Consider the following 24,395-nt stretch of genomic DNA (forward strand, 5'->3'; position numbering starts at 1 on the left):
GAGCTTCACAGAGAGAGAAACGGAGCTCCACAGAGAGAGACGGAGCTCCACACAGAGAGAGACGGAGCTCCACAGAGAGAGAGACGGAGCTCCACAGAGAGAGAGACGGAGCTCCACAGAGAGATGGAGCTTCACAGAGAGAGAGACAGAGCTCCACAGAGAGAGAGACGGAGCTCCACAGAGAGACGGAGCTTCACAGAGAGATGGAGCTTCACAGAGAGAGAAACGGAGCTCCAGACAGAGAGAGACGGAGCTCCACAGAGAGATGGAGCTTCACAGAGAGAGAAGCGGAGCTCCACACAGAGAGACGGAGCTCCACAGAGAGATGGAGCTTCACAGAGAGAGAAGCGGAGCTCCACACAGAGAGACGGAGCTCCACACAGAGAGACGGAGCTCCACACAGAGGGAGACGGAGCTACACAGAGAGATGGAGCTCCACAGAGAGAGAGACGGAGCTCCACACAGAGAGAGAGAGTGACGGAGCTCCACACAGAGAGAAACGGAGCTCCACAGAGAGACGGAGCTTCACAGGGAGAGAAACGGAGCTCCACAGAGAGATGGAGCTTCACAGAGAAACGGAGCTCCACATAGAGAGACGGAGCTCCACACAGAGAGAGACGGAGCTCCACAGAGAGATGGAGCTTCACAGAGAGAGAAACAGAGCTTCACACAGAGAGACGGAGCTCCACACAGAGAGAGAGACGGAGCTCCACATAGAGATGGAGCTTCACAGAGAGAGAAACGGAGCTCCACACAGAGAAACGGAGCTCCACACAGAGACGGAGCTCCACAGAGAGATGGAGCTTCACAGAGAAACGGAGCTCCACAGAGAGACGGAGCTCCACACAGACAGAGAGACGGAGCTCCACAGAGAGACGGAGGTCCACACAGAGAGAAAGACGAGCTCCACACAGAGAGAGATGGAGCTTCACAGAGAGTCAGAGATGGAGCTCCACACAGAGAGATGGAGCTCCACAGAGAGACGGAGCTCCACAGAGAAGAGATTCGTAGCATAGCCGCCGTCACCAGCGTCCTGTTCCACGCTGCGCGGGTCGCGACAAGTGGAGCTGTGCTCGCGTTGGCGAGGCCGCCGCGGTGATCTCCGCGAGTGGCTTTGTTCTGGATCATTTCCGTGGAGGGCGGCTGCATTGCTTGGGAAGCGTTTGCAAATTACACAACAAAGCAACGTCAGAATGTAATTTACATGCACGGGTGCAAAGCCTTAGCATGCTCCATAATACCGTTTTTTGGGGGTTAGATCGCGTAAATATATAGATGTGTCGTTAAACTCGCCACCACCCGACGCAGCCAATTAGTAAGGGGTTGTCACGTGAGCAGCACAGCACACCGGTGTGTTGGAGAGAAAGTCCACAACATTTACAATCTGAGTACGACGTTTCGCCAGTAATTACAACTGGCATCATCAGGCAGTAGCCAAATTTGCGGTAACATATTATTGGTTCACTTGTGAGCCCTGAACGTGCGAAGAAGGACTGAGTGTGCTGTTTGTTCCACATTGAAGTCTGACTTTGCTGTTAACACAACGCGTTGTCCATTAGGGGGCCGCTGTTTCCACCTCCAAGGGCTGATGTTTGCGGCCACCTCTCAACTGGTGGATGTCGTATCGCAGTCATCGTTCGCATGCGAGTCAGTTGGGGAAGCCACAGCCCCTCTGGGAGCGCGAAATTACCAATTTACGTCTTCCCGCGGGCGGTTAAGGGTCTCCACGCGCAGTTCCACTGCGATTTTGCGTCGAAACGTGGCCCCCGCGGCTCAAATGCGTTGTAAATCAAGAAATGCGCTTAAAGACGAGCGTCTTAATGGCAAAACGCATAGCGGACAGCGCCCCCTAGTGGTGGTAGAACAACGCCCCCTAGTGGTCAAAACGCTTTGAAGCAAATGATTTATAAAAAATTGCCCTGTCTCTTCTTCCTCCCTCTCCTTCTGCCCCCTCTTCCTTGGTCCTCGAGGTGGCCTCCTGTCCCTGGTGCAGCCCTCCTCCACAGCAACTCTCTCTCTCGCCATCTGTACAGAGACACACAGCATACATGTTAATACATCCACGCAGTAACCGTGACGCTATGAATGTAAGGTCCATTCACCTTATGGTTGCCGTGCGTATTTATTGCGCGCGTTCAGCCGGGGCAGAGCTGGATTTGAACCCAGCAACCTTCGTGCTGCTAGGCTCTGGTTCCAGCTGGTTCCAGCGCGCTGAGCCACCGCTGCTTCCACACAAACTTCTCCTTTGCAGGCGCTCTAAGTGATCGCGCTGCGCATGCCGCGGTTGGGGAAATTAGTGTGCGTGATGACGCCATCACGTAAATTGTAACGTACGAATTTTGACTGAAAACTTTCGTGACTGCAGGAATTCATATTCTTTGGTTCTTTCGGTAAAGTCACGTAGATAGAAAATAAAGAAAAAATGTTTAAACCCACGACGTTGTTTTTTTTATTGCAACACAAAGCGGTCGTCATCAGGCGGAGAGAAATAAAAGTAGAGCAGAATTTGAACCTGGGACCGGTGCGTCAAGAGGCTTGCGCGTGTTGCCGCTACGCCAAGCACGCTGGTGCTTATGCAACGTTGTTCGAAGTTATTAAGTATCTGTAAAAGTGAATGTTGAATTATTGAACGATTATAATTTTTTTAACTTTTTTGAAATTGATGACAAAAAGCATGCAGTGCACAACTGCACTGTTAATGTAATGCGTGTGATTTCATTACATCATTCGTTTATATAACAAAAAATTGCCGTAAAAATATGTTGTGTAAAGAAAGTGCGGTGTCTAACTCGTATTCACATAATCTCTCTCTCTCGACTGGCCTCTCTGTTTATTTACTTTAAAGGAGGCGGACCATTGTTTACGAACGTGTTTCGTGACGTTTTTGTTATTTACAGGGACAGAACAATGTTCGCCAGCGTTCAAGAACAATTTTAATATTATCATCGGGGAAAACAATGAATCATTAACATTGCAAAAATATTTACATGAAGGGCAGAAAGAAGGCGACTGCTGATGCTGCTGAATATAAATCTAAAATTTATATATTTGTATTCTTGCAATTAAAAGACACGAATCTGTTGATGTTGCTGTTGTTATTGTTGCAGCTTTGAACACTCAACAACATGACGGTTAAACCTCTGCGCAGCATACTGTAACAACACAACAACCACCGCTGTTTGCCACCACAGCCTTGTGCCAGAGTAGGTGCACATTGAGGCCACGTGAAGTGTCGAGGGCTCGCGGTTTGTAAGAAGTCACGGGACAGAGCCAGGCGACATGGGTTGACTGAGATGCCTGGCAGAACTGTGTGCCCCCCACCCCCTGTTGTGCCACCTCGCTGCGTTTTACCCGCCCGGCGCTCCAGTCGTTGTTGTGAGCGTCGCTCCACTGCCCTCCGTCTGTGTGTACGAGTTTGCCTTCACGTTGTAGGAAACCGGCGAACCCGGAGAGGAACAAAAACATTCACCGCACCGAGCACGAATTCTGGAACCTACTTGGTGTACTGCCTTGCCCAGGCCACCGAGCACTCCAGTGTGGCGATTGCTCTGTGTTTTTTTTATTAACAAAGGGCCCTCTGCTCCATTGTATTTGGTGTCGCCGGCTCCAGTGCCGATTAAAACCGAATCTAAATCTCCCTGTTCGACGAATCTGATCCTGTATTTACGCCCCGTTCCTAACTGCACATTCCCCCGATTGCAAAGCCGGGGGGGAGGACCTTTACCCTCTGATCTGGCAGCACCGCGCGGTGTGTTGGCGGCTGCCGCGGATTTCTAATCTCGGCGGTAGGTTGGCGGCTGCTGAAGGTTTCTAACCGAGGTGATTAGTTGGCGGCTGCCGCGGACTTCTAATTGGGGGGCGGGGGGGGTTGGCGGCTCCTCCAGGTGTCTAGCCTAGGTGATGAGTTTGGCGGCTGCCGCGTTTTCTCACCGGGGTATGGGTTGGCGGCTGCTGTAGGGTTGTAAGCGAAGTGATGAGGTGGCGGCTGCCGCGGATTTCTAGTCGGGGTGATGGGTTGGCGGCTGCTTCAGGTGTCCAACCGAGGTGATTTATTTATTTAGCGCATGCTTTTGACTTTCACGCAGAGCACCGGATACACAAGAAAAATAGACTTGAATTAAATAAACATGCCAACGTTCTGTGTGAGTGGACGTCAGCCCACGTCAGCACAGAGCCACGTGACAACCTCCTCCTCCAGCACATGCAGAACAACAACAACCACCACCACCAGTGACGGACTTCACAGCCGCAGGCGACCTGCGACCACGGCCTCCCGGCTCCCGGCATGCCACCGCGGCCTGCCACGCAGTCGCACGCCCCAACACCACGTGCACAACCTGGTCACGCGGCAGGTCGTCGATTTCATAGCTGTCAACCCCTTATCGGTGCCCTACCTTGTTACAGACCAACTCAGAACTTAATGGTCACCCGGGGACCCTTAAAAATCTCAACGTTCATCCTACAAAGTCCCATCGCGAGGGAGAAACACAAACAGATAGACACAGCCATGCGTGATGCCCCTGTTGAAACGGCTGTAACGCCGCTTGGACCTGAACACTCACTCTCCCTGTACAAGAATACGGGGTAAACCGTACGGGTCGATAGCTGTGCGATGTAGATGTCGTAGATGATCGTCGGGGGTAAGAACAGACACCGTCCATCTCCAATGAGCTGGCCGTGTTGTTGTTGTTGATGTCCTGGAAGCAGCGATGTTTGAGAAGACGCTCGAGACTTGTTCACTTGCCAACGCGGCAGGCCTCGTGACAGCTTCGGCAGCAAGTGCGGCGCCCGGCGCCACAGACCCCCGCCGTGGTGGTAACGCCGCCGTGAGGTCCAGGAACGCGACGCGTGTGAGAACGGGTGCCGAACGGGTGCCCTTCTCACACGAAGGAAGTTGTCAGTGCCAGGGGCTGGTCGCAAGCGCCGTGGAGGCATCCAGGCGGGTTCGACGGTCAGGACCCGTCGCTGGCGATCGCTGTGAGATGCCTTCCGGCGCCGATCACTCCGGGAGTTTTCGGCGCACGCACGCAGAAGCAGCGGGGCCTGTAGCACGATGTTATAAAGGGGCATTAAATAAAATAAAACAAAAAAACACGTAAATATTAAAACACAAATGTTTAACTTGCATAGTAAAGTCATTGTATTGTTTCGTTTGCTATACAGCCAGATAATACGACAGATCGCTAACCTTAAACACCCAGTCGTTCATATATTGCTACTGTAATAGATCAAGTGCAGAATCGCTGAACCGTAATTGGTAGCTTGAAAGCATTTAGCGTGGGGCCCTTGAAAGTAGCTACTACTACAAATGTACTACATATGTACTACTACATATGTACTACATATATAGTAGCTGCTACTACATATACAGTAGCTGCTACTACATAGTAGCCACGAGGCTAATGCGGCACTGCTCAGGAGAGAAGAGGATCCCCGTGACTCCCCGCTACGTTGAGCTCCTTCGCCGCCTCTGGGAGTTCTCCGCATTTTGTGGCAGCCGGCGTTCTGACGCAATTCGTGCGAAGAAAGTTGCGAGCGAGTGCTGCTCCGTGGGATCCGAGGTAGTCCAGGGTGGGGTGGGTCCGTATCGTCTCGACCAGCAGCCTTGCCAGTTTGTTAATTTGTCCAAGCGCGCTCAACGTTCATCGGCGAGCGGGCGAGAGGCTCGCGATTGACGGCGTTCCGTCTCACGACTCCACGTGGCCTCCGTGGCGCTCGCGTGCCCTTGAAAAAGAGCTTCATAGCTCATCGGATTTCTCCAGGATAAATACAGATTCTGATTCTAGCCGGGCGTGGTGCCGGCCACCCACCCCCTCGTGTGCCGTGCCGGCCTTCATAGGCGCTACTCGCTACTCACAGCACTTGCCCCCAACAATATGTTAAAGGCGACACGGGGGATCTTTGTCTTTGTAGCCGCGGGTACAAAGTTGCCCTGAGTAGCTATTGAGTAACAGGCACAAACACATTAAGGCCTTTCTCTGCGAGAGCTTGGATGGCCGTATCAGCTGACACCGAATCAAGTGTCAGGCAGGGCGCTACGCGATATGAAAGTGTCAAGTCCAGGCCCTGATGGATCGCAGCACACGCGCACGTTTTCACAGTGATTGCCCTGCTGCTCCTCGTGAGCACTGGCCCTTATGCTGCTCATCTCATGCTTTCACAGCCCTGTCAGAGCCAGCGGTGGAAATTCCACATTCCTACGGCGGCGGGTGAGAACGGTGGACATGGCCGCAAATTGAACTCGTGTCGCCTGTTTTATAGTGCGGTGCGCTAGCCACTGCTCCAAATGTCTCGAAGACGAAGATCTCCCGTGCAGCCTTTAACGGAGTGTTGGGGCAAGTGCCGTGAGCGAGTAGCAGCACCTGTGAAGGCCGACACGGCACACGAGGTGGGTGGGTAGGAGGGGGAGCCGTCAGGCCCGGCTGCCTTTGTCTCCCCATCGCACCTGGTACTAATTGTTAAGGCTGAGTCAACCCAGGGGAAGCCCGGAACCTGTTCAGATATACGTCACTGACGTTGGCTGTGAGCCCGAATCGAACTCGGGTCGCCAGGTTCGTAGCACAGTGTGATAATCATTGCGCCACCGCTCCCCTCATAGACTCTCTTACCCCACTGCCGGGGTAACACAGAGGATGTGATCACGATAACTCGATAACTTGATAACTCGATAACTCGAGTTAACACGGTGGCTAACTCGCGGAATGAAGAGGGGTGGGGAGGAGGGTGGCGGAGGTTCAGTAGGGAGGAGGTGGAGTAGAGAGGGAGGTGGAGGAGAGGGGGAGGAGGTGGAGGAAGAGGGGGAGGAGGAGGAGAAGGGGAGGAGGAGGTGGAGGAAGAGGGGGAGGAGGAGGTGGAGGAGAGAGGGAGGAGGTGGAGGAGAGAGGGAGGAGGAGGTGGAGGAGAGAGGGAGGAGGGGAGAGTGAGTAGGTGGAGGAGAGGGGGAGGAGGAGGTGGAGGAGGAGAGAGAGAGGAGGAGGTGGAGGAGAGGGGGAGGAGGAGAGAGGGAGGAGGTGGAGGAGAGGGGGAGGTGGAGTAGAGAGGGAGGAGGAGGTGGAGGAGAGGGGGAGGAGGAGGTGGAGTAGAGAGGGAGGAGGAGGTGGAGGAGAGGGGGAGGTGGAGGAGAAATGGAGTAGGAAGAGAGGGGGCAGAGAGAGGGGGGGGCGGAGAGGGGGTAGAGAGAGAGGAGAGGCAGAGAGGGGGGTAGAGAGAGAGGGAAGGGGAAAGAAAAAAGAAAAACATATTTTGGGTCTTTCATTTAAAAGGGGGGGGGGGGGTTACATAAAGCAAAGCATTAAAAAAAAACAAAAAAAAACGAAATGATGAACGGAGCAAAGTGCCGACTACACCGAGCATCTTCTTGTTTCTTCTGATCGTAAAAAAAGAGAGGGAGGAGGTGGAGGAGAGAGGGAGGAGGTGGAGGAGAGAGGGAGGAGGAGGTGGAGGAGGAGGAGGTGGAGTATGAGATGGAGCCTGGCTTCGCGGCTCTCATCTCGAAGTGAAACTCGCGATTTTCATCCCCCCCCCTTAGGGGGGGGGGGGCGCGCGAGGGGGCGGGGGAGGGAGTGACCCCCCCCCCCATCCTTTAAATGTGGAGGGACGCGGGCCTCGAGCGCAGAGCGACTCCAGGATCAGTGAGGAGGAGATCGAGGAGGAGGTAGAGGAGGTGATAGAGGAGGCGTCATACTCAGGGTCTGTTTCACCCAACAGACTCCATAGACAGAGTCCCTCACCACGTATTCAGTACTCTCACTGCTGGACCGATCACCGCTCTTAGCGAGCACCTATTATTACACTCACCCACACACTCTCTCTTTAAAACACTCCCCACACTCACTCAGACTCACTCGCCCACACTTCCACACTCACTCTCACCCACCCGCCCACTCCACCCACCATGCACGTGTTACTGGACCTCGTGTTGACCGTGGGCCGCGTGCTGCGCGCCCTCCTGGCCGCGGGCTCGCGTTGGGTCGTGCGCCCTCGTCCCAAGAGCGTGGCGCAGGACCTCTGCGTTATCACGGGCGCCGCGGGGGGCCTGGGACGCCTCTTCGCGCGCGAGCTCGCCTCGCGGGGGGCCTGCGTGGCCCTCTGGGACCTCGACGGCGCCGCGGTTGAGGCGACGGCGCGCGAGCTTCGCGAGTCGCTGGGCGCCCGCGCCGTGGCGTTCACGTGCGACGTGAGCCGCAGTGCCGAGGTGTACCGCGTGGCCGAGAGCGTGCGGCGCGAGATGGGCCGACACCCGACAATGCTCATCAACAACGCCGGGGTGGTGTCGGGGAGACCGCTCCTCGACTGCCCCGACCGCCTCATCGAGAGGACTCTGTCCGTGAACTGCACCGCGCACTTCTGGGTGCGTGGGGGTGCATGGCGCGTGGAGGACGATGGGTCCGTGCGCGTGTGTGTGTGAGAGAGAGAGAGTGTGGGTGTGTGTGTGAGAGAGACTGTGCGTGTGTGTGTGAGAGAGTGTGCGTATGTGTGTGAGAGACTGTGTGTGTGAGAGACTGTGCGTGCGTGTGAGAGAGACTGTGAAAGTGTGTGTGTGTGTGAGAGAGTGTGCGTGTGTGTGTGAGAGACTGTGAAAGTGTGTGTGAGAGAGAGAGAGAGTGTGCGTGTGTGTGAGAGAGACTATGCGTGTGTGTGAGGGAGAGAGTGTGCGTGTGTGTGTGAGAGACTGTGCGTGTGTGTGTGAGAGAAAGTGTGCGTGTGTGTGAGAGACTGTGCGTGTGTGAGAGAGAGAGTGTGCGTGTGTGTGAGAGAGAGAGAGTGTGCGTGTGTGTGAGAGAGACTGTGCGTGTGTGTGAGAGAGAGAGTGTGCGTGTGTGTGTGAGCTACTGTGTGTGAGAGACTGTGCGTGTGTGTGAGAGAGAGTGTACGTGTGTGTGAAAGAGAGTGTGCGTGTGTGTGAGAGAGACTGTGCGTGTGTGTGAGAGAGAGTGTGCGTGTGTGTGAGAGTGTGCGTGTGTGTGAGAGACTGTGCGTGTGTGAGAGAGAGAGAGGGTGTGCGTGTGTGTGTGAGAGACTGTGTGTGTGAGGGACTGTGCGTGTGTGTGAGAGAGAGTGTGCGTGTGTGTGAGAGAGAGTGTGCGTGTGTGAGAGAGAGAGTGTGCGTGTGAGAGAGAGAGTGTGCGTGCCAGTGGCACGTGCTCACTGGCACACTCGTAGTGACACATGGTGGGCAGTGACACACTCACAGTGACACACTCACAGTGACACGCACGTAGTGGCACACTGTGGCAATGCCATGCACACACCGACAGAGGCACATTCACTGGCACACTCGTAGTGACACGCTGACACTGACCATGGAACAGAGACCGATCGACTCACACAGAGACCCACAGACTCACACAGTCTTACAGACTCACACAGAAACCCATATACCCACACAGTCTAACAGACTCGCACAGAGACCCACAGACCCACCCAGTCTTACAGACTCATAGAGACCCACAGACCCACACAGTCTTACAGACTCACTCAGAGACCCACAGACTCGCATAGTCTTACAGACTCACACAGAGACCCACAGAGACCCACAGACTCACACAGAGACCCACACAGTCTTACAGACTCACACAGAGACCCACAGACTCACATAGAGACCCACACAGTCTTACAGACTCACATAGAGTCCCACAGACCCACACAGAGACCCACAGACTCACACAGAGACCCACAGACCCACACAGCCTTACAGACTCACAGAGACCCACAGACCCACACAGTCTACAGACTCACACATGGACCCACAGACCCACACAATCTTACAGACCCACACAGAGACCCACAGACCCACACAGTCTTACAGACTCACATAGAGACCCACAGACCCACACAGAGACCCACAGACTCACACAGAGACCCACAGACCCACACAGACTTACAGACTCACACAGAGGCCCACAGACTCACACAGAGACCCACAGACCCACACAGTCTTACAGACTCACACAGAGACCCACAGATTCACATAGAGACCCACAGACCCACACAGTCTTACAGACTCGCATAGAGATCCACAGACCCACACAGTCTTACAGACTCGCACAGAGACCCACAGACCCACCCAGTCTTACAGACTCATAGAGACCCACAGACACACACAGTCTTACAGACTCACATAGAGTCCCACAGACCCACACAGAGACCCACAGACTCACACAGAGACCCACAGACCCACACAGTCTTACAGACTCACATAGAGACCCACAGACCCACACAGTCTACAGACTCACACATGGACCCACAGACCCACACAATCTTACAGACCCACACAGAGACCCACAGACCCACACAGTCTTACAGACTCACACAGAGACCCACAGACTCACATAGATACCCACAGACCCACACAGTCTTACAGACTCACGAAGAGACCCACAGACCCACACAGAGACCCACAGACTCACACAGAGACCCACAGACCCACACAGTCTTACAGACTCACACAGAGACCCACAGACTCACATAGAGACCCACACAGTCTTATAGACTCACATAGAGACCCACAGACCCACACAGAGACCCACAGACTCACACAGAGACCCACAGACCCACACAGTCTTACAGACTCACACAAAGACCCACAGACTCACATAGAGACCCACAGACCCACACAGTCTTACAGACTCACACAGAGGCCCACAGACTCACACAGAGACCCACAGACCCACAGTCTTACAGACTCACACAGAGACCCACAGACTCACATAGAGACCCACAGACCCACACAGAGACCCACAGACTCACGCAGAGACCCACAGACCCACACAGTCTTACAGACTCACACAGAGACCCACAGACCCACACAGTCTACAGACTCACACAGAGACCCACAGACCCACACAGTCTTACAGACTCACACAGAGACCCACAGACCCACCCAGTCTTACAGACTCACACAGAGACCCACAGACTCACACAGTCTTACAGACTCACATAGAGACCCACAGACCCACACAGTCTTACAGACTCACATAGAGACCCACAGACCCACACAGAGACCCACAGACTCACACAGAGCTCCACAGACTCACACAGAGATCCACAGATTCACACAGAGACCCACAGACCCACCCAGTCTTACAGACTCACACAGAGACCCACAGACCCACCCAGTCTTACAGACTCACACAGAGACCCACAGACTCACACAGTCTTACAGACTCACACAGAGACCCACAGACCCACACAGTCTTACAGACTCGCACAGAGACCCACAGACCCACACAGTCTTACAGACTCGCACAGAGACCCACAGACCCACACAGTCTTACAGACTCACACAGAGACCCACAGACTCACATAGAGACCCACAGACCCACACAGTCTTACCGACTCACACAGAGACCCACAGACCCAAATAGTCTTACAGACTCACATAGAGACCCACAGACCCACACAGTCTTACAGACTCACATAGAGACCCACAGACGCATACAGTCTTACAGACTCACACAGAGACCCACAGACCCACATCGAGACCCACAGACCCACACAGTCTTACAGACTCACATAGAGACCCACAGACCCACACAGCCTTACAGACTCACAGAGACCCACAGACCCACACAGTCTTACACACTCACATAGAGACCCACAGTCCCACACAGTCTACAGACTCACACATGGACCCACAGACCCACACAATCTTACAGACCCACACAGAGACCCACAGACCCACACAGTCTTACAGACTCACACAGAGACCCACAGACTCACATAGAGACCCACAGACCCACACAGTCTTACAGACTCACGAAGAGACCCACAGACCCACACAGAGACCCACAGACTCACACAGAGACCCACAGACCCACACAGTCTTACAGACTCACACAGAGACCCACAGACTCACATAGAGACCCACAGACCCACACAGTCTTATAGACTCACATAGAGACCCACAGACCCACACAGAGACCCACAGACTCACACAGAGACCCACAGACCCACACAGTCTTACAGACTCACACAGAGACCCACAGACTCACATAGAGACCCACAGACCCACACAGTCTTACAGACTCACACAGAGGCCCACAGACTCACACAGAGACCCACAGACCCACAGTCTTACAGACTCACACAGAGACCCACAGACTCACATAGAGACCCACAGACCCACACAGAGACCCACAGACTCACGCAGAGACCCACAGACCCACACAGTCTTACAGACTCACACAGAGACCCACAGACCCACACAGTCTACAGACTCACACAGAGACCCACAGACCCACACAGTCTTACAGACTCACACAGAGACCCACAGACCCACCCAGTCTTACAGACTCACACAGAGACCCACAGACTCACACAGTCTTACAGACTCACATAGAGACCCACAGACCCACACAGTCTTACAGACTCACATAGAGACCCACAGACCCACACAGAGACCCACAGACTCACACAGAGATCCACAGACTCACACAGAGATCCACAGATTCACACAGAGACCCACAGACCCACCCAGTCTTACAGACTCACACAGAGACCCACAGACCCACCCAGTCTTACAGACTCACACAGAGACCCACAGACTCACACAGTCTTACAGACTCACACAGAGACCCACAGACCCACACAGTCTTACAGACTCGCACAGAGACCCACAGACCCACACAGTCTTACAGACTCGCACAGAGACCCACAGACCCACACAGTCTTACAGACTCACACAGAGACCCACAGACTCACATAGAGACCCACAGACCCACACAGTCTTACCGACTCACACAGAGACCCACAGACCCACATAGTCTTACAGACTCACATAGAGACCCACAGACCCACACAGTCTTACGGACTCACATAGAGACCCACAGACCCACACAGACTTACAGACTCACACAGAGACCCACAGACCCACATCAAGACCCACAGACCCACACAGTCTTACAGACTCACATAGAGACCCACAGACCCACACAGCCTTACAGACTCACAGAGACCCACAGACCCACACAGTCTTACAGACTCACATAGAGACCCACAGACCCACACAGTCTTACAGACTCACACAGAGACCCACAGACCCACATAGAGACCCACAGACCCACACAGTCTTACAGACTCACATAGAGACCCACAGACCCACACAGAGACCCACAGACTCACACAGAGATCCACAGACTCACACAGAGATCCACAGACTCACACAGAGACCCACAGACCCACCCAGTCTTACAGACTCACACAGAGACCCACAGACCCACCCAGTCTTACAGACTCACACAGAGACCCACAGACTCACACAGTCTTACAGACTCACACAGAGACCCACAGACCCACACAGTCTTACAGACTCGCACAGAGACCCACAGACCCACACAGTCTTACAGACTCGCACAGAGACCCACAGACCCACACAGTCTTACAGACTCACACAGAGACCCACAGACTCACACAGAGACCCACAGACCCACATAGTCTTACCGACTCACACAGAGACCCACAGACCCACATAGTCTTACAGACTCACATAGAGACCCACACACCCACACAGTCTTACAGACTCACACAGAGACCCACAGACCCACATCGAGACCCACAGACCCACACAGTCTTACAGACTCACATAGAGACCCACAGACCCACACAGTCTTACAGACTCACACAGAGACCCACATAGAGACCCACACAGTCTTACAGACTCACATAGAGACCCACAGACCCACACAGTCTTACAGACTCACACAGAGACCCACAGACCCACACAGTCTTACAGACACACAGAGACCCACAGACCCACACAGTCTTACAGAGACCCACAGACCCACACAGTCATACAGAGACCCATAGACCCACACAGTCGTACAAACTCACACAAAAACCCACCACTCATCACAAAATCCATGGCCAATCATCCCAGCGTAGCCGGACCCTCCTGATAAGGACTCGTGAGACTTCTCGGCGATGCCTTCCTGGGTTGAATCAAGGACACACTCCAACTAGCAAGGAACACGACGAGGGCTGTGTTGCTCTTAGTCAAAGTTGTGGAGGAGGCGAGGCGCTAATCCTCCTCCTGAGCGCGGCCTCGTGACGGGGATCAGCCCGCATCGTGACTCGGATCGACGGGGTCCGGCTTATCCCCCAACTCGTGGTGCTCGCTAATTGGCCCACCACCCCCACCGCCACCCCACCACCACCCCACCACCCCCACCGCCATCCCACCACCCACCCCCACTACCTCCACCTCGTCGCCCAATTAAGTGTGCGTGCGTGCGCGCGCGAGAGAGTGAATTGGTACCGCTCACGTGACCGCGAGGGGCTGTTGAGACGACGATGCAAGATCCCGAAATCACGCGGCTCTGTGAACTCCTCGCTCTCTCTCACAATGACCCCTATCGTTGACCGAATGACCTCTCTCACAAATGACCCCTCTCCTTGACCGAATGACCTATCTCGCAATAAACCCTCTCCTTGACCGAATGACATCTCGCAATCACCCCTCTCCTTGACCGAATGACTTCTCTCACAACGAACCCTCTCCTTGACCGAATTACCTCTCTCGCAATCACCCCTCTCCTTGACCGAATTACCTCTCTCACAATGAACCCTCTCCTTAACCGAATGACCTATCTCACAATCACCCCTCTCCTTGACCGAATGACCTCGCCCGCTCTCACCCAACGACCCCTATCATTGACCGAATGACCTCTCTCACGATTGTCCCTCTCCGTGACCGAATGACCTCGCTCGCTCTCACACAAATGACCCCTCTCCTTGACCGAATGACCTCGCTATCACACAATTACCCCTCTCCTTGACCTAATGACCTCTCTCGCTCTCTCTGACCGGTTGACCTCAGACGGTCAAGGCCTTCCTGCCGGACATGGTGGAGAAGAACCATGGACACATCGTGACCATCGCCAGCGCCCTGGGCCTCTTCAGCACCGCGGGGGTGGAGGCAAGCGAGCTCACTCACACAGACAAAGGTCCCCCCCACCCCCGTATAGCCTCGGCAGGCCATTGGGGCAAGTGCTGTTTGTCAGGAGAAGTAGCGGCACCTGTGGAAGGCCGCCACGGCGCACGAGGGGGCGTTGTGTGGTCAACACCGCACTAAGCACTGCGCCACCGCTCCCCACACTCATTAAAGACAAAGATCTACCGTATAGGCCAATGGAAGCTATTGGTGAGACTATCCTGGTCTCTTGAGTTTTCACCGGGTTAAACATTTCTCACTCGCTCACCCACTCACTCACCCACTCACTCACCCACTCACTCACCCACTCACTCATTCACTCACTCATTCACTCACACACTCACTCACCCACTCACTCACTCACCCACTCACTCACCCACTCACCCACCCACTCACCCACCCACCCACCTACTCACCCACCCACTCACCCACGTACTCATACACCCACTCATTCACCCACTCACTCACTCACTCACCCACTCACCCACTCACCCACTCACTCACTCACCCACTCACTCACTCATGCACTCACTCACCCACTCATTCACTCATTCACTCACCCACTCACTCACCCACTCACCCACTCACTCACTGACTCACCCACTCACTCATTCACTCACACACTCACTCACCCACTCATTCACTCACCCACTCATTCACTCACCCACTCACTCACCCACTCACCCACCCACCCACCCACTCACCCACCCACCCACCCACTCACTCACCCACCCACTCACTCACCCACTCACTCACCCACTCACTCACTCACCCACTCACCCACTCACCCACTCATTCACGCACTCACCCACTCACTCACCCACTCACTCACTCACGCACTCACTCACTCATTCACTCACGCACTCACTCACCCATTCACTCACTCATTCACTCACCTATTCACCCACTCACTCACTCACCCACTCACTCACCCACTCACCCACTCACTCACTCACCCACCCACCCACCCACTCACTCACCCACTCACTCACTCACCCACTCACTCATTCACTCACACACTCACTCACCCACTCACTCACTCACTCACCCACTCACTCACCCACTCACCCACCCACTCACCCACCCACCCACTCACCCACCCACCCACTCACTCACTCACCCACCCACTCACTCACCCACTCACCCACTCATTCACGCACTCACCCACTCACTCACCCACTCACTCACCCACTCACTCACCCACTCACTCACCCACTCACTCACGCACTCACTCACTCACTCACCCACTCACTCACTCACTCACGCACTAACTCACTCACTCACCCATTCACTCACTCATTCATTCACTCACCCACTCACTCACCCACTCACCCACTCACTCACCCACCTACCCACTCACTCACTCACCCACTCACTCACTCACCCACCCACCCACCCACTCACTCACTCACTCACCCACCCACTCACTCACCCACTCACTCACCCACTCACTCACTCACCCACTCACCCACTCATTCACGCACTCACCCACTCACTCACCCACTCACTCACTCACGCACTCACTCACTCATTCACTCACGCACTCACTCACCCATTCACTCATTCATTCACTCACCTATTCACCCACTCACTCACTCACCCACTCACTCACCCACTCACCCACTCACTCACTCACCCACCCACCCACTCACTCACCCACTCACTCACTCACTCACCCACTCACTCATTCACTCACACACTCACTCACCCACTCACTCACTCACCCACTCACTCACCCACTCACCCACCCACTCACCCACCCACCCACCCACTCACCCACCCACTCACTCACTCACCCACCCACTCACTCACCCACTCACCCACTCATTCACGCACTCACCCACTCACTCACCCACTCACTCACCCACTCACCCACTCACTCACGCACTCACTCACTCACTCACCCACTCACTCACTCACGCACTCACTCACTCACTCACCCATTCACTCACTCATTCACTCACCCACTCACCCACTCACTCACCCACTCACCCACTGACTCACCCACTCATTCACTCACACACTCACTCACCCACTCACTCACCCACTCACTCACTCACCCACTCATTCACTCACCCACTCACTCACTCACTCACCCACTCACCCACCCACTCACCCACCCACTCACTCACTCACTCACCCACCCACTCACTCACTCACCCACTCACTCACCCACTCACTCACTCACCCACTCACCCACTCATTCACGCACTCACCCACTCACTCACCCACTCACTCACCCACTCACTCACCCACTCACGCACTCACTCACTCACGCACTCACTCACCCACTCATTCACTCACTCATTCACTCACCCACTCACTCACCCACTCACCCACTCACTCACCCACCTACCCACTCACTCACTCACCCCTCACTCACTCACCCACTCACTCAGCCACTCACTCACCCACCCACTCACTCACTCACCTACTCACTCACTCACCCACTCACTCACCCACTCACTCACTCACCCACTCACTCAGCCACTCACTCACCCACTCACTCAGCCACTCACTCACTCACCCACTCACTGAGCCACTCACCCACTCACTCACCCACTCACTCACTCACTCACCCACTCACTCACTTACCCACTCACTCAGCCACTCACCCACTCACCCACTCACTCACCCACTATATCGGGGGTTGCCAACCTGCGGCTCTTTAAGGACTGCTGCTTCGTGACGTCGCTTATTGGTGACCCCACCGTCTCGTATTCACCACAGTGGCATTGCGCCTCTTCAAATATTGAGGTGTTTTTTTACCGACTTCAAAACAAAATCTTATTAAATGAAACCAGGTCGCTCTTGCCAATGGCAACCCCCTATCCTGGCCTCTTGAGTACTCAACCTCGCCTACACAGAATCAACACGAATGAACGCGCACGCGTCTTGCGTTAGCATGACCGTGATGATGATCATGATGATCGTGATGATGATCGTGATGATGGCGATGGCAATGATGAAGACGTGATACCACGTGATGTTGCACTGACGCGTCCCGCCCGCTCCCAACAGGACTACTGCGCCAGTAAGTTCGGGGCAGTCGGCTTCCACGAGTCTCTGGCGCACGAGATCAAGGCGATGGGCAAGGGCGGCGTGAAGACCACGCTGGTGTGCCCATACCTGGTGGACACGGGCATGTTCAGGGGCTGTCACATCCGGTGAGGGGCCAACGCAGCGGCCACTGTGGGGCCCACTTGGGACCCACTTGGGACCCACTTGGGGCCCACTTGGGGCCCACCTGGTCACACAAATGCGGGGGGGAGGGGGGCGAGGAGCGAGTGGGGTGCGGCGCTACGGGCAGGAGGAGGTTTTTGACTCCAGGTGGAGGTGATTGAATAGAGGGAGGAGGTGTCCAGGTAGAGGCGGTTGTGGCCCATGGTGTCCCCGCGTCCCCATGCCCACAGTGTCCCCGTGTGCCTCCCCGTGCCCCCGTGTCTCCCCGTGTCCCCACGGTGTCTCCGTGCGACTCAGCCGTGAGATCGAGTCTCTGCTGCTGCCGCCGCTGCGGCCGGAGCGCTGCGTGAGCGAGGCGGTGCGCGCCATCCTCACGGACCAGCCCCTCGTGTGTATCCCTCGTCTCATGTACCTCGTGGTGTTCCTCAAGAGGTGGGCCACCTCCACCCTCCTCCTCACCCTCCTCCTACTCACCCTCCACCCTCCTCATCCTCCACCCTCCTCCCCATCCTCTACTAACGTCATCCTCCACCCTCCTCCTCCACCCTCCCCATCCTCTACCAACCTCATCCTCCACCCTCCTCCCCATCCTCCATCACCGTCCTCATCCTCCACCCAGCTCATCTTTTCGAGACAACGCATCCTCCCATCCCTAACCCGTACATCCCTCCACGATCCCAACACCCATCCCACCATCCCTCCACCCCTTTGTAACCTCCACTTCATGCCTCCAATGCAACATTTGTTACCTTTAACACCCCCCCCCCGCACACACAGTTTATTCCGATCGCAATCATGGCGATCACCATGGTAACGCTAGTCGTCCATTAGGACCCACATGCAACAGAGCGGGTTCTTGCTGATGAACATTTGGCAGTTCACCAGCATTGACTCAAGCAAGCAATGCATGTCAAAACCGCTCCAGAGCTTTGCTTGTCCTGAACCAATACTGCTGACGGTAAAGACTCCCAGACGGCCGTGGGGCCGATGGGTTGTGTAGAGAAACGTGGGGCCTATGGGTTGTGTAGAGAAGCGTGGGGCCGATGGGTTGTGTAGAGACACGTGGGGCCTATCGGTTGTGTAGAGAAGTGTGGGGCCTATGGGTTGTGTAGAGACACGTGGGGCCTATGGGTATTGTAGAGACACGTGGGGCTGCTGGGTTGTGTAGAGAAGTGTGGGGCCTGTGGGTTGTGTAGAGACACGTGGGGCCTATGGGTTGTGTAGAGACACGTGGGGCCTATGGGTTGTGTAGAGAAACGTGGGGGCGATGGGTTGTGTAGAGACACGTGGGGCCGATGGGTTGTGTAGAGAAGTGTGGGGCCTATGGGTTGTGTAGAGACACGTGGGGCCTATGGGTTGTGTAGAGAAGCGTGGGGCCGATGGGTTGTCTAGAGAAGCGTGGGGCCTATGGGTTGTGTAGAGACACGTGGGGCCTGTGGGTTGTGTAGAGACACGTGGGGCCGATGGGTTGTGTAGAGACACGTGGGGGCGATGGGTTGTGTAGAGACACGTGGGGGCGATGGGTTGTGTAGAGACACGTGGGGCCGATGGGTTGTGTAGAGAAGTGTGGGGCCTATGGGTTGTGTAGAGACACGTGGGGGCGATGGGTTGTGTAGAGAACGCTGTTGTAGCTTCGTGTGGAGAGACGGAGATGAGCAGCAGCAGGCGCGTTGTCCACTTATCTATCACAGTCAGGATGATGTCAGCAGGAATGAGGTGATCATGATGATGATGACCATGATGATGATGACCACGATGCTGACCATGATGATGACCATGATGATGATGACCATGATCATGATGCTGACCATGATGCTGACCATGATGATGACCACGATGATGGCCCAGATGATGACCACGATGATGACCCAGATGATGACATGATAATAATAGCCATGATGCTGACCATGATGATGATGACCATGATGATGCTGACCATATTGATGACCACGATGATGATGACCATGATGAGGGTAGCCGTGATGACGGTGACCACGATGATGCCGATAGCACGAACCGTGGACCACGAAGAATATAACTACGCTGCCCCCCTCCCTCCCGCCACGCACCATCGCGCCAGCTTCCTGCCCTCGGAAGCCCTCTCGTCGCTCTACCACTTCCTGGGCGCCGACCGCTGCATGTACCCCTTCCTCGAGGCGCAGAAACAGCTGCAGAGCAGCCAGAGAAGCGATAACGACAGCGCCGGTGGTGGCGGAGCAAATCTCGCGCCAGCGAGCGAGCAGAAGTGACCCCCCCCCACCGCGTCTGTGAAGAGATCGTGCGCGCTGTACAACGCCGTCGCCGTTAGAGAGTGACGGCGAATCGGAGAGCGAGGACAGCTCTAGCTCCAACACTAACACACCTGCCAGGCTGGGCCAGACCCTCCTGCCTCCCTCCCCAGTGCCAGGTTCAGTCGCTGCGTCTTACTGACGCCAAGCGAGCTCCAGCGCGTCGCGCCAATGACGCCGCACGTGTGTGTGTGTCTGTGCGTCTGTGTGCGTGTCTGTGTGTCCGTGTGTCTGTGTGTGTGTCTGTGTGTATGTCTGTGTGTGTCCGTGTGTCTGTGTGTGTGTCTGTGTGCGTGTCTGTGTGTGTGTCCGTGTGTGTGTCTGTGCGTCTGTGTTTAACTCGTGGTTTAGTGGGAATTAATTGTACCATCGGACACTCCACCCCCACAACTCCCAATCGGTGATGGGGCAGTTGTGGAGAGAGTGGAGAGTTTCCCATACCTGGGCAGTGTGCTTATGACCGGCTCCAGTTTAACAGCAGAGGTCTCACTCCGAATCAGTCGAGCGGCAATATCTTTTCATCGGTTGCGTAACGCTGTGTGGAAGCTACCTGGTCTGTCGCTCCGCACTAAATTTCAGGTCTTCTCGGCCACGGTCATTCCCTCCCTTCTCTACGGTTGCGAAACGTGGACCGCCCTAATGGAACATCTTCGCCGGTTAGAAACATTTAGGCTGGCCTGCCTACGATCCATCCTGGGTTTAACCAGGACTGGATTGTGTGAGGAGCTCACAAATCCTTAAAAGATCTGGGCAAGGTCCCATCGGTGAGCTCCTCCGGCGGAGAAGGCTGCGATGGCTGGGTCATGTAGCCCGCATGCCCAGCCACCGCATGCCGAAACAGCTTTTGTTCGGCTGGATTGAGGGGGCTAAGCGGGCGCGGCACAGGCTAGAGAAGAGATGGAGTGGTGTGGTACAGGAGGACGTGGAGCTGAGTGGACTTGCCGATGACTGGTACCAGCGGTGTCAAGATCGGCCACTGTGGAGGAGGCTCGTGACGGACGCTACTGGGCAGTTGGAGGTAGTCGCCCTCCAACAACAACGGAGGGCGGAGGAGCGACGCTCACAACAACGAGCGGAGCGCCGGGTGGCTAAAGCACAGCAGGTTTGCACAGTAGGGGCCACAGGTGGTGCATCAGCCAGTCATCTCAGTCAGTCGACCCGTGGCACCTGGGTCTGCCCCGTGACCTCCTGCCAGCGGGCGTTCGACACTTCACGTGGCCTCAGGGTGCACATAGCCTGGCACAAGCGTCGTGGTGACGTCACCGCCACTTAGTGGCGAATGGTGGTTGTTGTTGTCTGTGTGTTTGTGTCTCCACCCCCCCAACTCCCAATCGGTGATGGGGCAGTTGTGGAGAGTTTCCCATACTTGGGCAGTGTGCTTATGACCGGCTCCAGTTTAACAGCAGAGGTCTCACTCCGAATCAGTCGAGCGGCAATATCTTTTCATCGGTTGCGTAACGCTGTGTGGAAGCTACCTGGTCTGTCGCTCCGCACTAAGCTTCAGGTCTTCTCGGCCACGGTCATTCCCTCCCTTCTCTACGCTTGCGAAACGTGGACCCCCCTAATGGAACATCTTCGCCGGTTAGAAACATTTAGGCTGGCCTGCCTACGATCCATCCTGGGTTTAACCAGGCTGGATTGTGTGAGTTCACAAATCTTTGAAAGATCTGGGCACGGTCCCATCGGTGAGCTCCTCCGGCAGGCAAGGCTGCGTTGGCTGGGTCATGTAGCCGGCATGCCCAGCCACCGCATGCCGAAACAGCTTTTGTTTGGCCGGATTGAGGGGGCTAAGCGGGCGCGGCACGGGCTAGAGAAGAGATGGAGTGATGTGGTACAGGAGGATGTGGAGCTGAGTGGGCTTGCCGATAACTGGTACCAGCGGTGTCAAGATCGGCCTCTGTGGAGAAGGCTCATGAAGGACGCTACTGGGCAGTTGGAGGTAGTCGCCCTCCAACAACAACGGAGGGCGGAGGAGCGACGCTCACAACAACGAGCGGAGCGCCGGGTGGCTAAAGCACAGCAGGTTGGCACAGTAAGGGGCACAGGTGGTGCATCAGCCAGTCATCTCAGTCAGTCGACCCGTGGCACCTGGGTCTGCCCCGTGACCTCCTGCCAGCGGGCGTTCGACACTTCACGTGGCCTCAGGGTGCACATAGCCTGGCACAAGCGTCGTGGTGACGTCACCGCCACTTAGTGGCGAATGGCGGTTGTGTATGTGTCTGTGTGTTTGTGTCTGTGTATGTGTGTGTCTGTATATGTGTGTCTGTATGTCTGTGTGTGTGTCTGTATGTCTGTGACAAATGAGTAGCTGGTGCGGTGTGTAGTTAACATCGCCACTCGAGAGACAAAGGCGGCCGGGCGTGGTGCTGGCCACCCACCCCCTCGTGTGCCGTGTCGGCCTTCGCAGGTGCTACTCGCGAACAGCACTTGCCCCAACATAATGTTGAGGCTATATGGGGGAATCTTTGTCTTTGTAGCCTTGTACGGTGAAGGATGTGAAAGGTGACGTTTCGAGCGATGGCCCTTGTTCAGGACGCGTACGTAGAGCGGCCGGGAGAGAGACGGAGAGGAGTTGGAGACTGTGCTTCGCACGCACCTTGATGGGGGGGGGGGGCTGACGAGAGAGTTAAAGATTAAACACGCCTTGTCTGACGACTACGTGTTACACTGCCTTCTGAGGAGTTTCACTGATAGAAGCCTTTGAGAACCAGATACACCCCTTCAGTATTACTACGAATAAACTCATGTATGTTCAGACTACCTAGTGGATGCTCAAAACATTTTGGCCCCTCCCCCTCTCCACCCCCTGCCCCTCCTCCACCCCATACCCCTCCCCCCTCCTCCTCCAACCACCCCTGCACCCCTCCCCTTCCCCCACCGCAGCCCCCCCTCCACCCCCACTCCCCCCCGTGATCGCCACACCTGATCCACGTGTACCCTAATGTGACCCAGCGCCGTGTGGGGACAGCAGCAGCAGTAGCGAGGGTTTTAGTGAATCACTTAAAGATTGTTTCGAAACTCCCTTCCCTTGGATGGAGGTGTCGTGGAGGAGCCGTACCCTGGCTCGCCAGGAGAAGGCAGTACAGCAAGTGTACTAATCTCCATCCGTGTTCATCTATGGAGGTTGGGATAGAGTGTAGGTTGTCTCCGCGTGCTCCGGTTTCCTCCTCCCCACGTGATTAATAATCACGACTCGTCGGTAATCGGCTGACAACATCTTACAAACAAACGCCTCAATGGAGCAGCGGCAGGACCCTCCTGGCAGTGAGTCCTGTGACTCAGTAGCGTGGCTCTCTGAATAAAAAATATATATGCTGTATTACGTGAATGGGTTTTGTGTACATCCATCATATTCACTATGGAGGTGGAAAAGGATGGCAAAGCTACCATTCTTGGATGCCACCATCCTTCCCAGAAGAATTCCCTCATCAAAACTCTACACCATAGAGCTCCATGTATTTCCGACCATCATCACCTAGGCAGTAAACTGGAACACGTATACCAGGTTCTTAAGATGAATGGAAATTCAGACTACACAATCCGTAAAGCTATCACCCCAACCAAAGAACCATCTGAGGAATCAACCAAAACCATCACCTTGCCATATATAGCAGGGGTCACCAAAAAGATCTCCAAAATCATGTGCAAACACAAGATCCAGGTTCAAATTTACACAGCACGTAAAATTCGTGATCTGATCCCATCTGTGAAGGATGTGATCCCTGGCATGCAATACCCCGGCGTCTACAATCTAAGCTTTGTCTGCGGCAGCAGTTAAATTGAGGAAACCAAGCGACACGTCTCGGACCGTGTTCGTGAACATGAGGCAGATCTGAAACACGGTCGGACAAATACCTCTGCCGTGGCTGATCATTATTTTAATGCGGTGGGCTCACAAGAAAATTATTTCTCTAAGACGAAGGCACTTTGCAAACCCACTGGCTATCAACAAAGATTCGTTCATGAAGCCATCCATATATATACACAGACACAAT

At 55.0% G+C, this 24,395-nt stretch overlaps 1 protein-coding gene and 1 long non-coding RNA gene across 2 annotated transcripts in view; one reads left to right on the forward strand and one right to left on the reverse strand.

Moving 5' to 3' along the window:
* Window positions 1–2,920: 2,920 nt before the first annotated feature.
* LOC116941757 (uncharacterized) overlaps window positions 2,921–24,395 on the reverse strand; it is a 28,456-nt gene continuing 6,981 nt past the window's right edge. Inside the window, exon 2 of the long non-coding RNA XR_004402718.2 lies at window positions 2,921–5,043. This is a non-coding gene — a long non-coding RNA (uncharacterized LOC116941757). The remainder of the gene's footprint in view (window positions 5,044–24,395) is intronic.
* LOC116941745 (retinol dehydrogenase 10-A-like) lies at window positions 7,581–23,728 on the forward strand. Its single transcript, XM_032953120.2, has 5 exons — window positions 7,581–8,350; window positions 14,816–14,914; window positions 17,951–18,096; window positions 18,410–18,544; window positions 20,193–23,728. The coding sequence occupies exons 1-5, from the start codon at window positions 7,895–7,897 to the stop codon at window positions 20,359–20,361; spliced, it is 1,005 nt and encodes a 334-aa protein (XP_032809011.1). The 5' UTR covers window positions 7,581–7,894; the 3' UTR covers window positions 20,362–23,728.

This window comes from Petromyzon marinus, chromosome 12, assembly GCF_048934315.1.
Source record: "Petromyzon marinus isolate PM22_M1 ecotype Great Lakes invasive population chromosome 12, UKy_Petmar_22M1.pri1.0, whole genome shotgun sequence".
Lineage (NCBI taxonomy): Eukaryota > Metazoa > Chordata > Hyperoartia > Petromyzontiformes > Petromyzontidae > Petromyzon > Petromyzon marinus.

Bases quoted from the DNA above. Each gene is read 5' to 3' on its own strand.
- LOC116941745 (XM_032953120.2), top strand. From the start codon at position 7,895: ATGCACGTGTTACTGGACCTCGTGTTGACCGTGGGCCGCGTGCTGCGC. The intron at 8,351-14,815 runs GTGCGTGGGGGT...GGTTGACCTCAG, and splicing joins ACTGCACCGCGCACTTCTGG to ACGGTCAAGGCCTTCCTGCC. The intron at 18,545-20,192 runs GTGGGCCACCTC...CCATCGCGCCAG, and splicing joins CTCGTGGTGTTCCTCAAGAG to CTTCCTGCCCTCGGAAGCCC.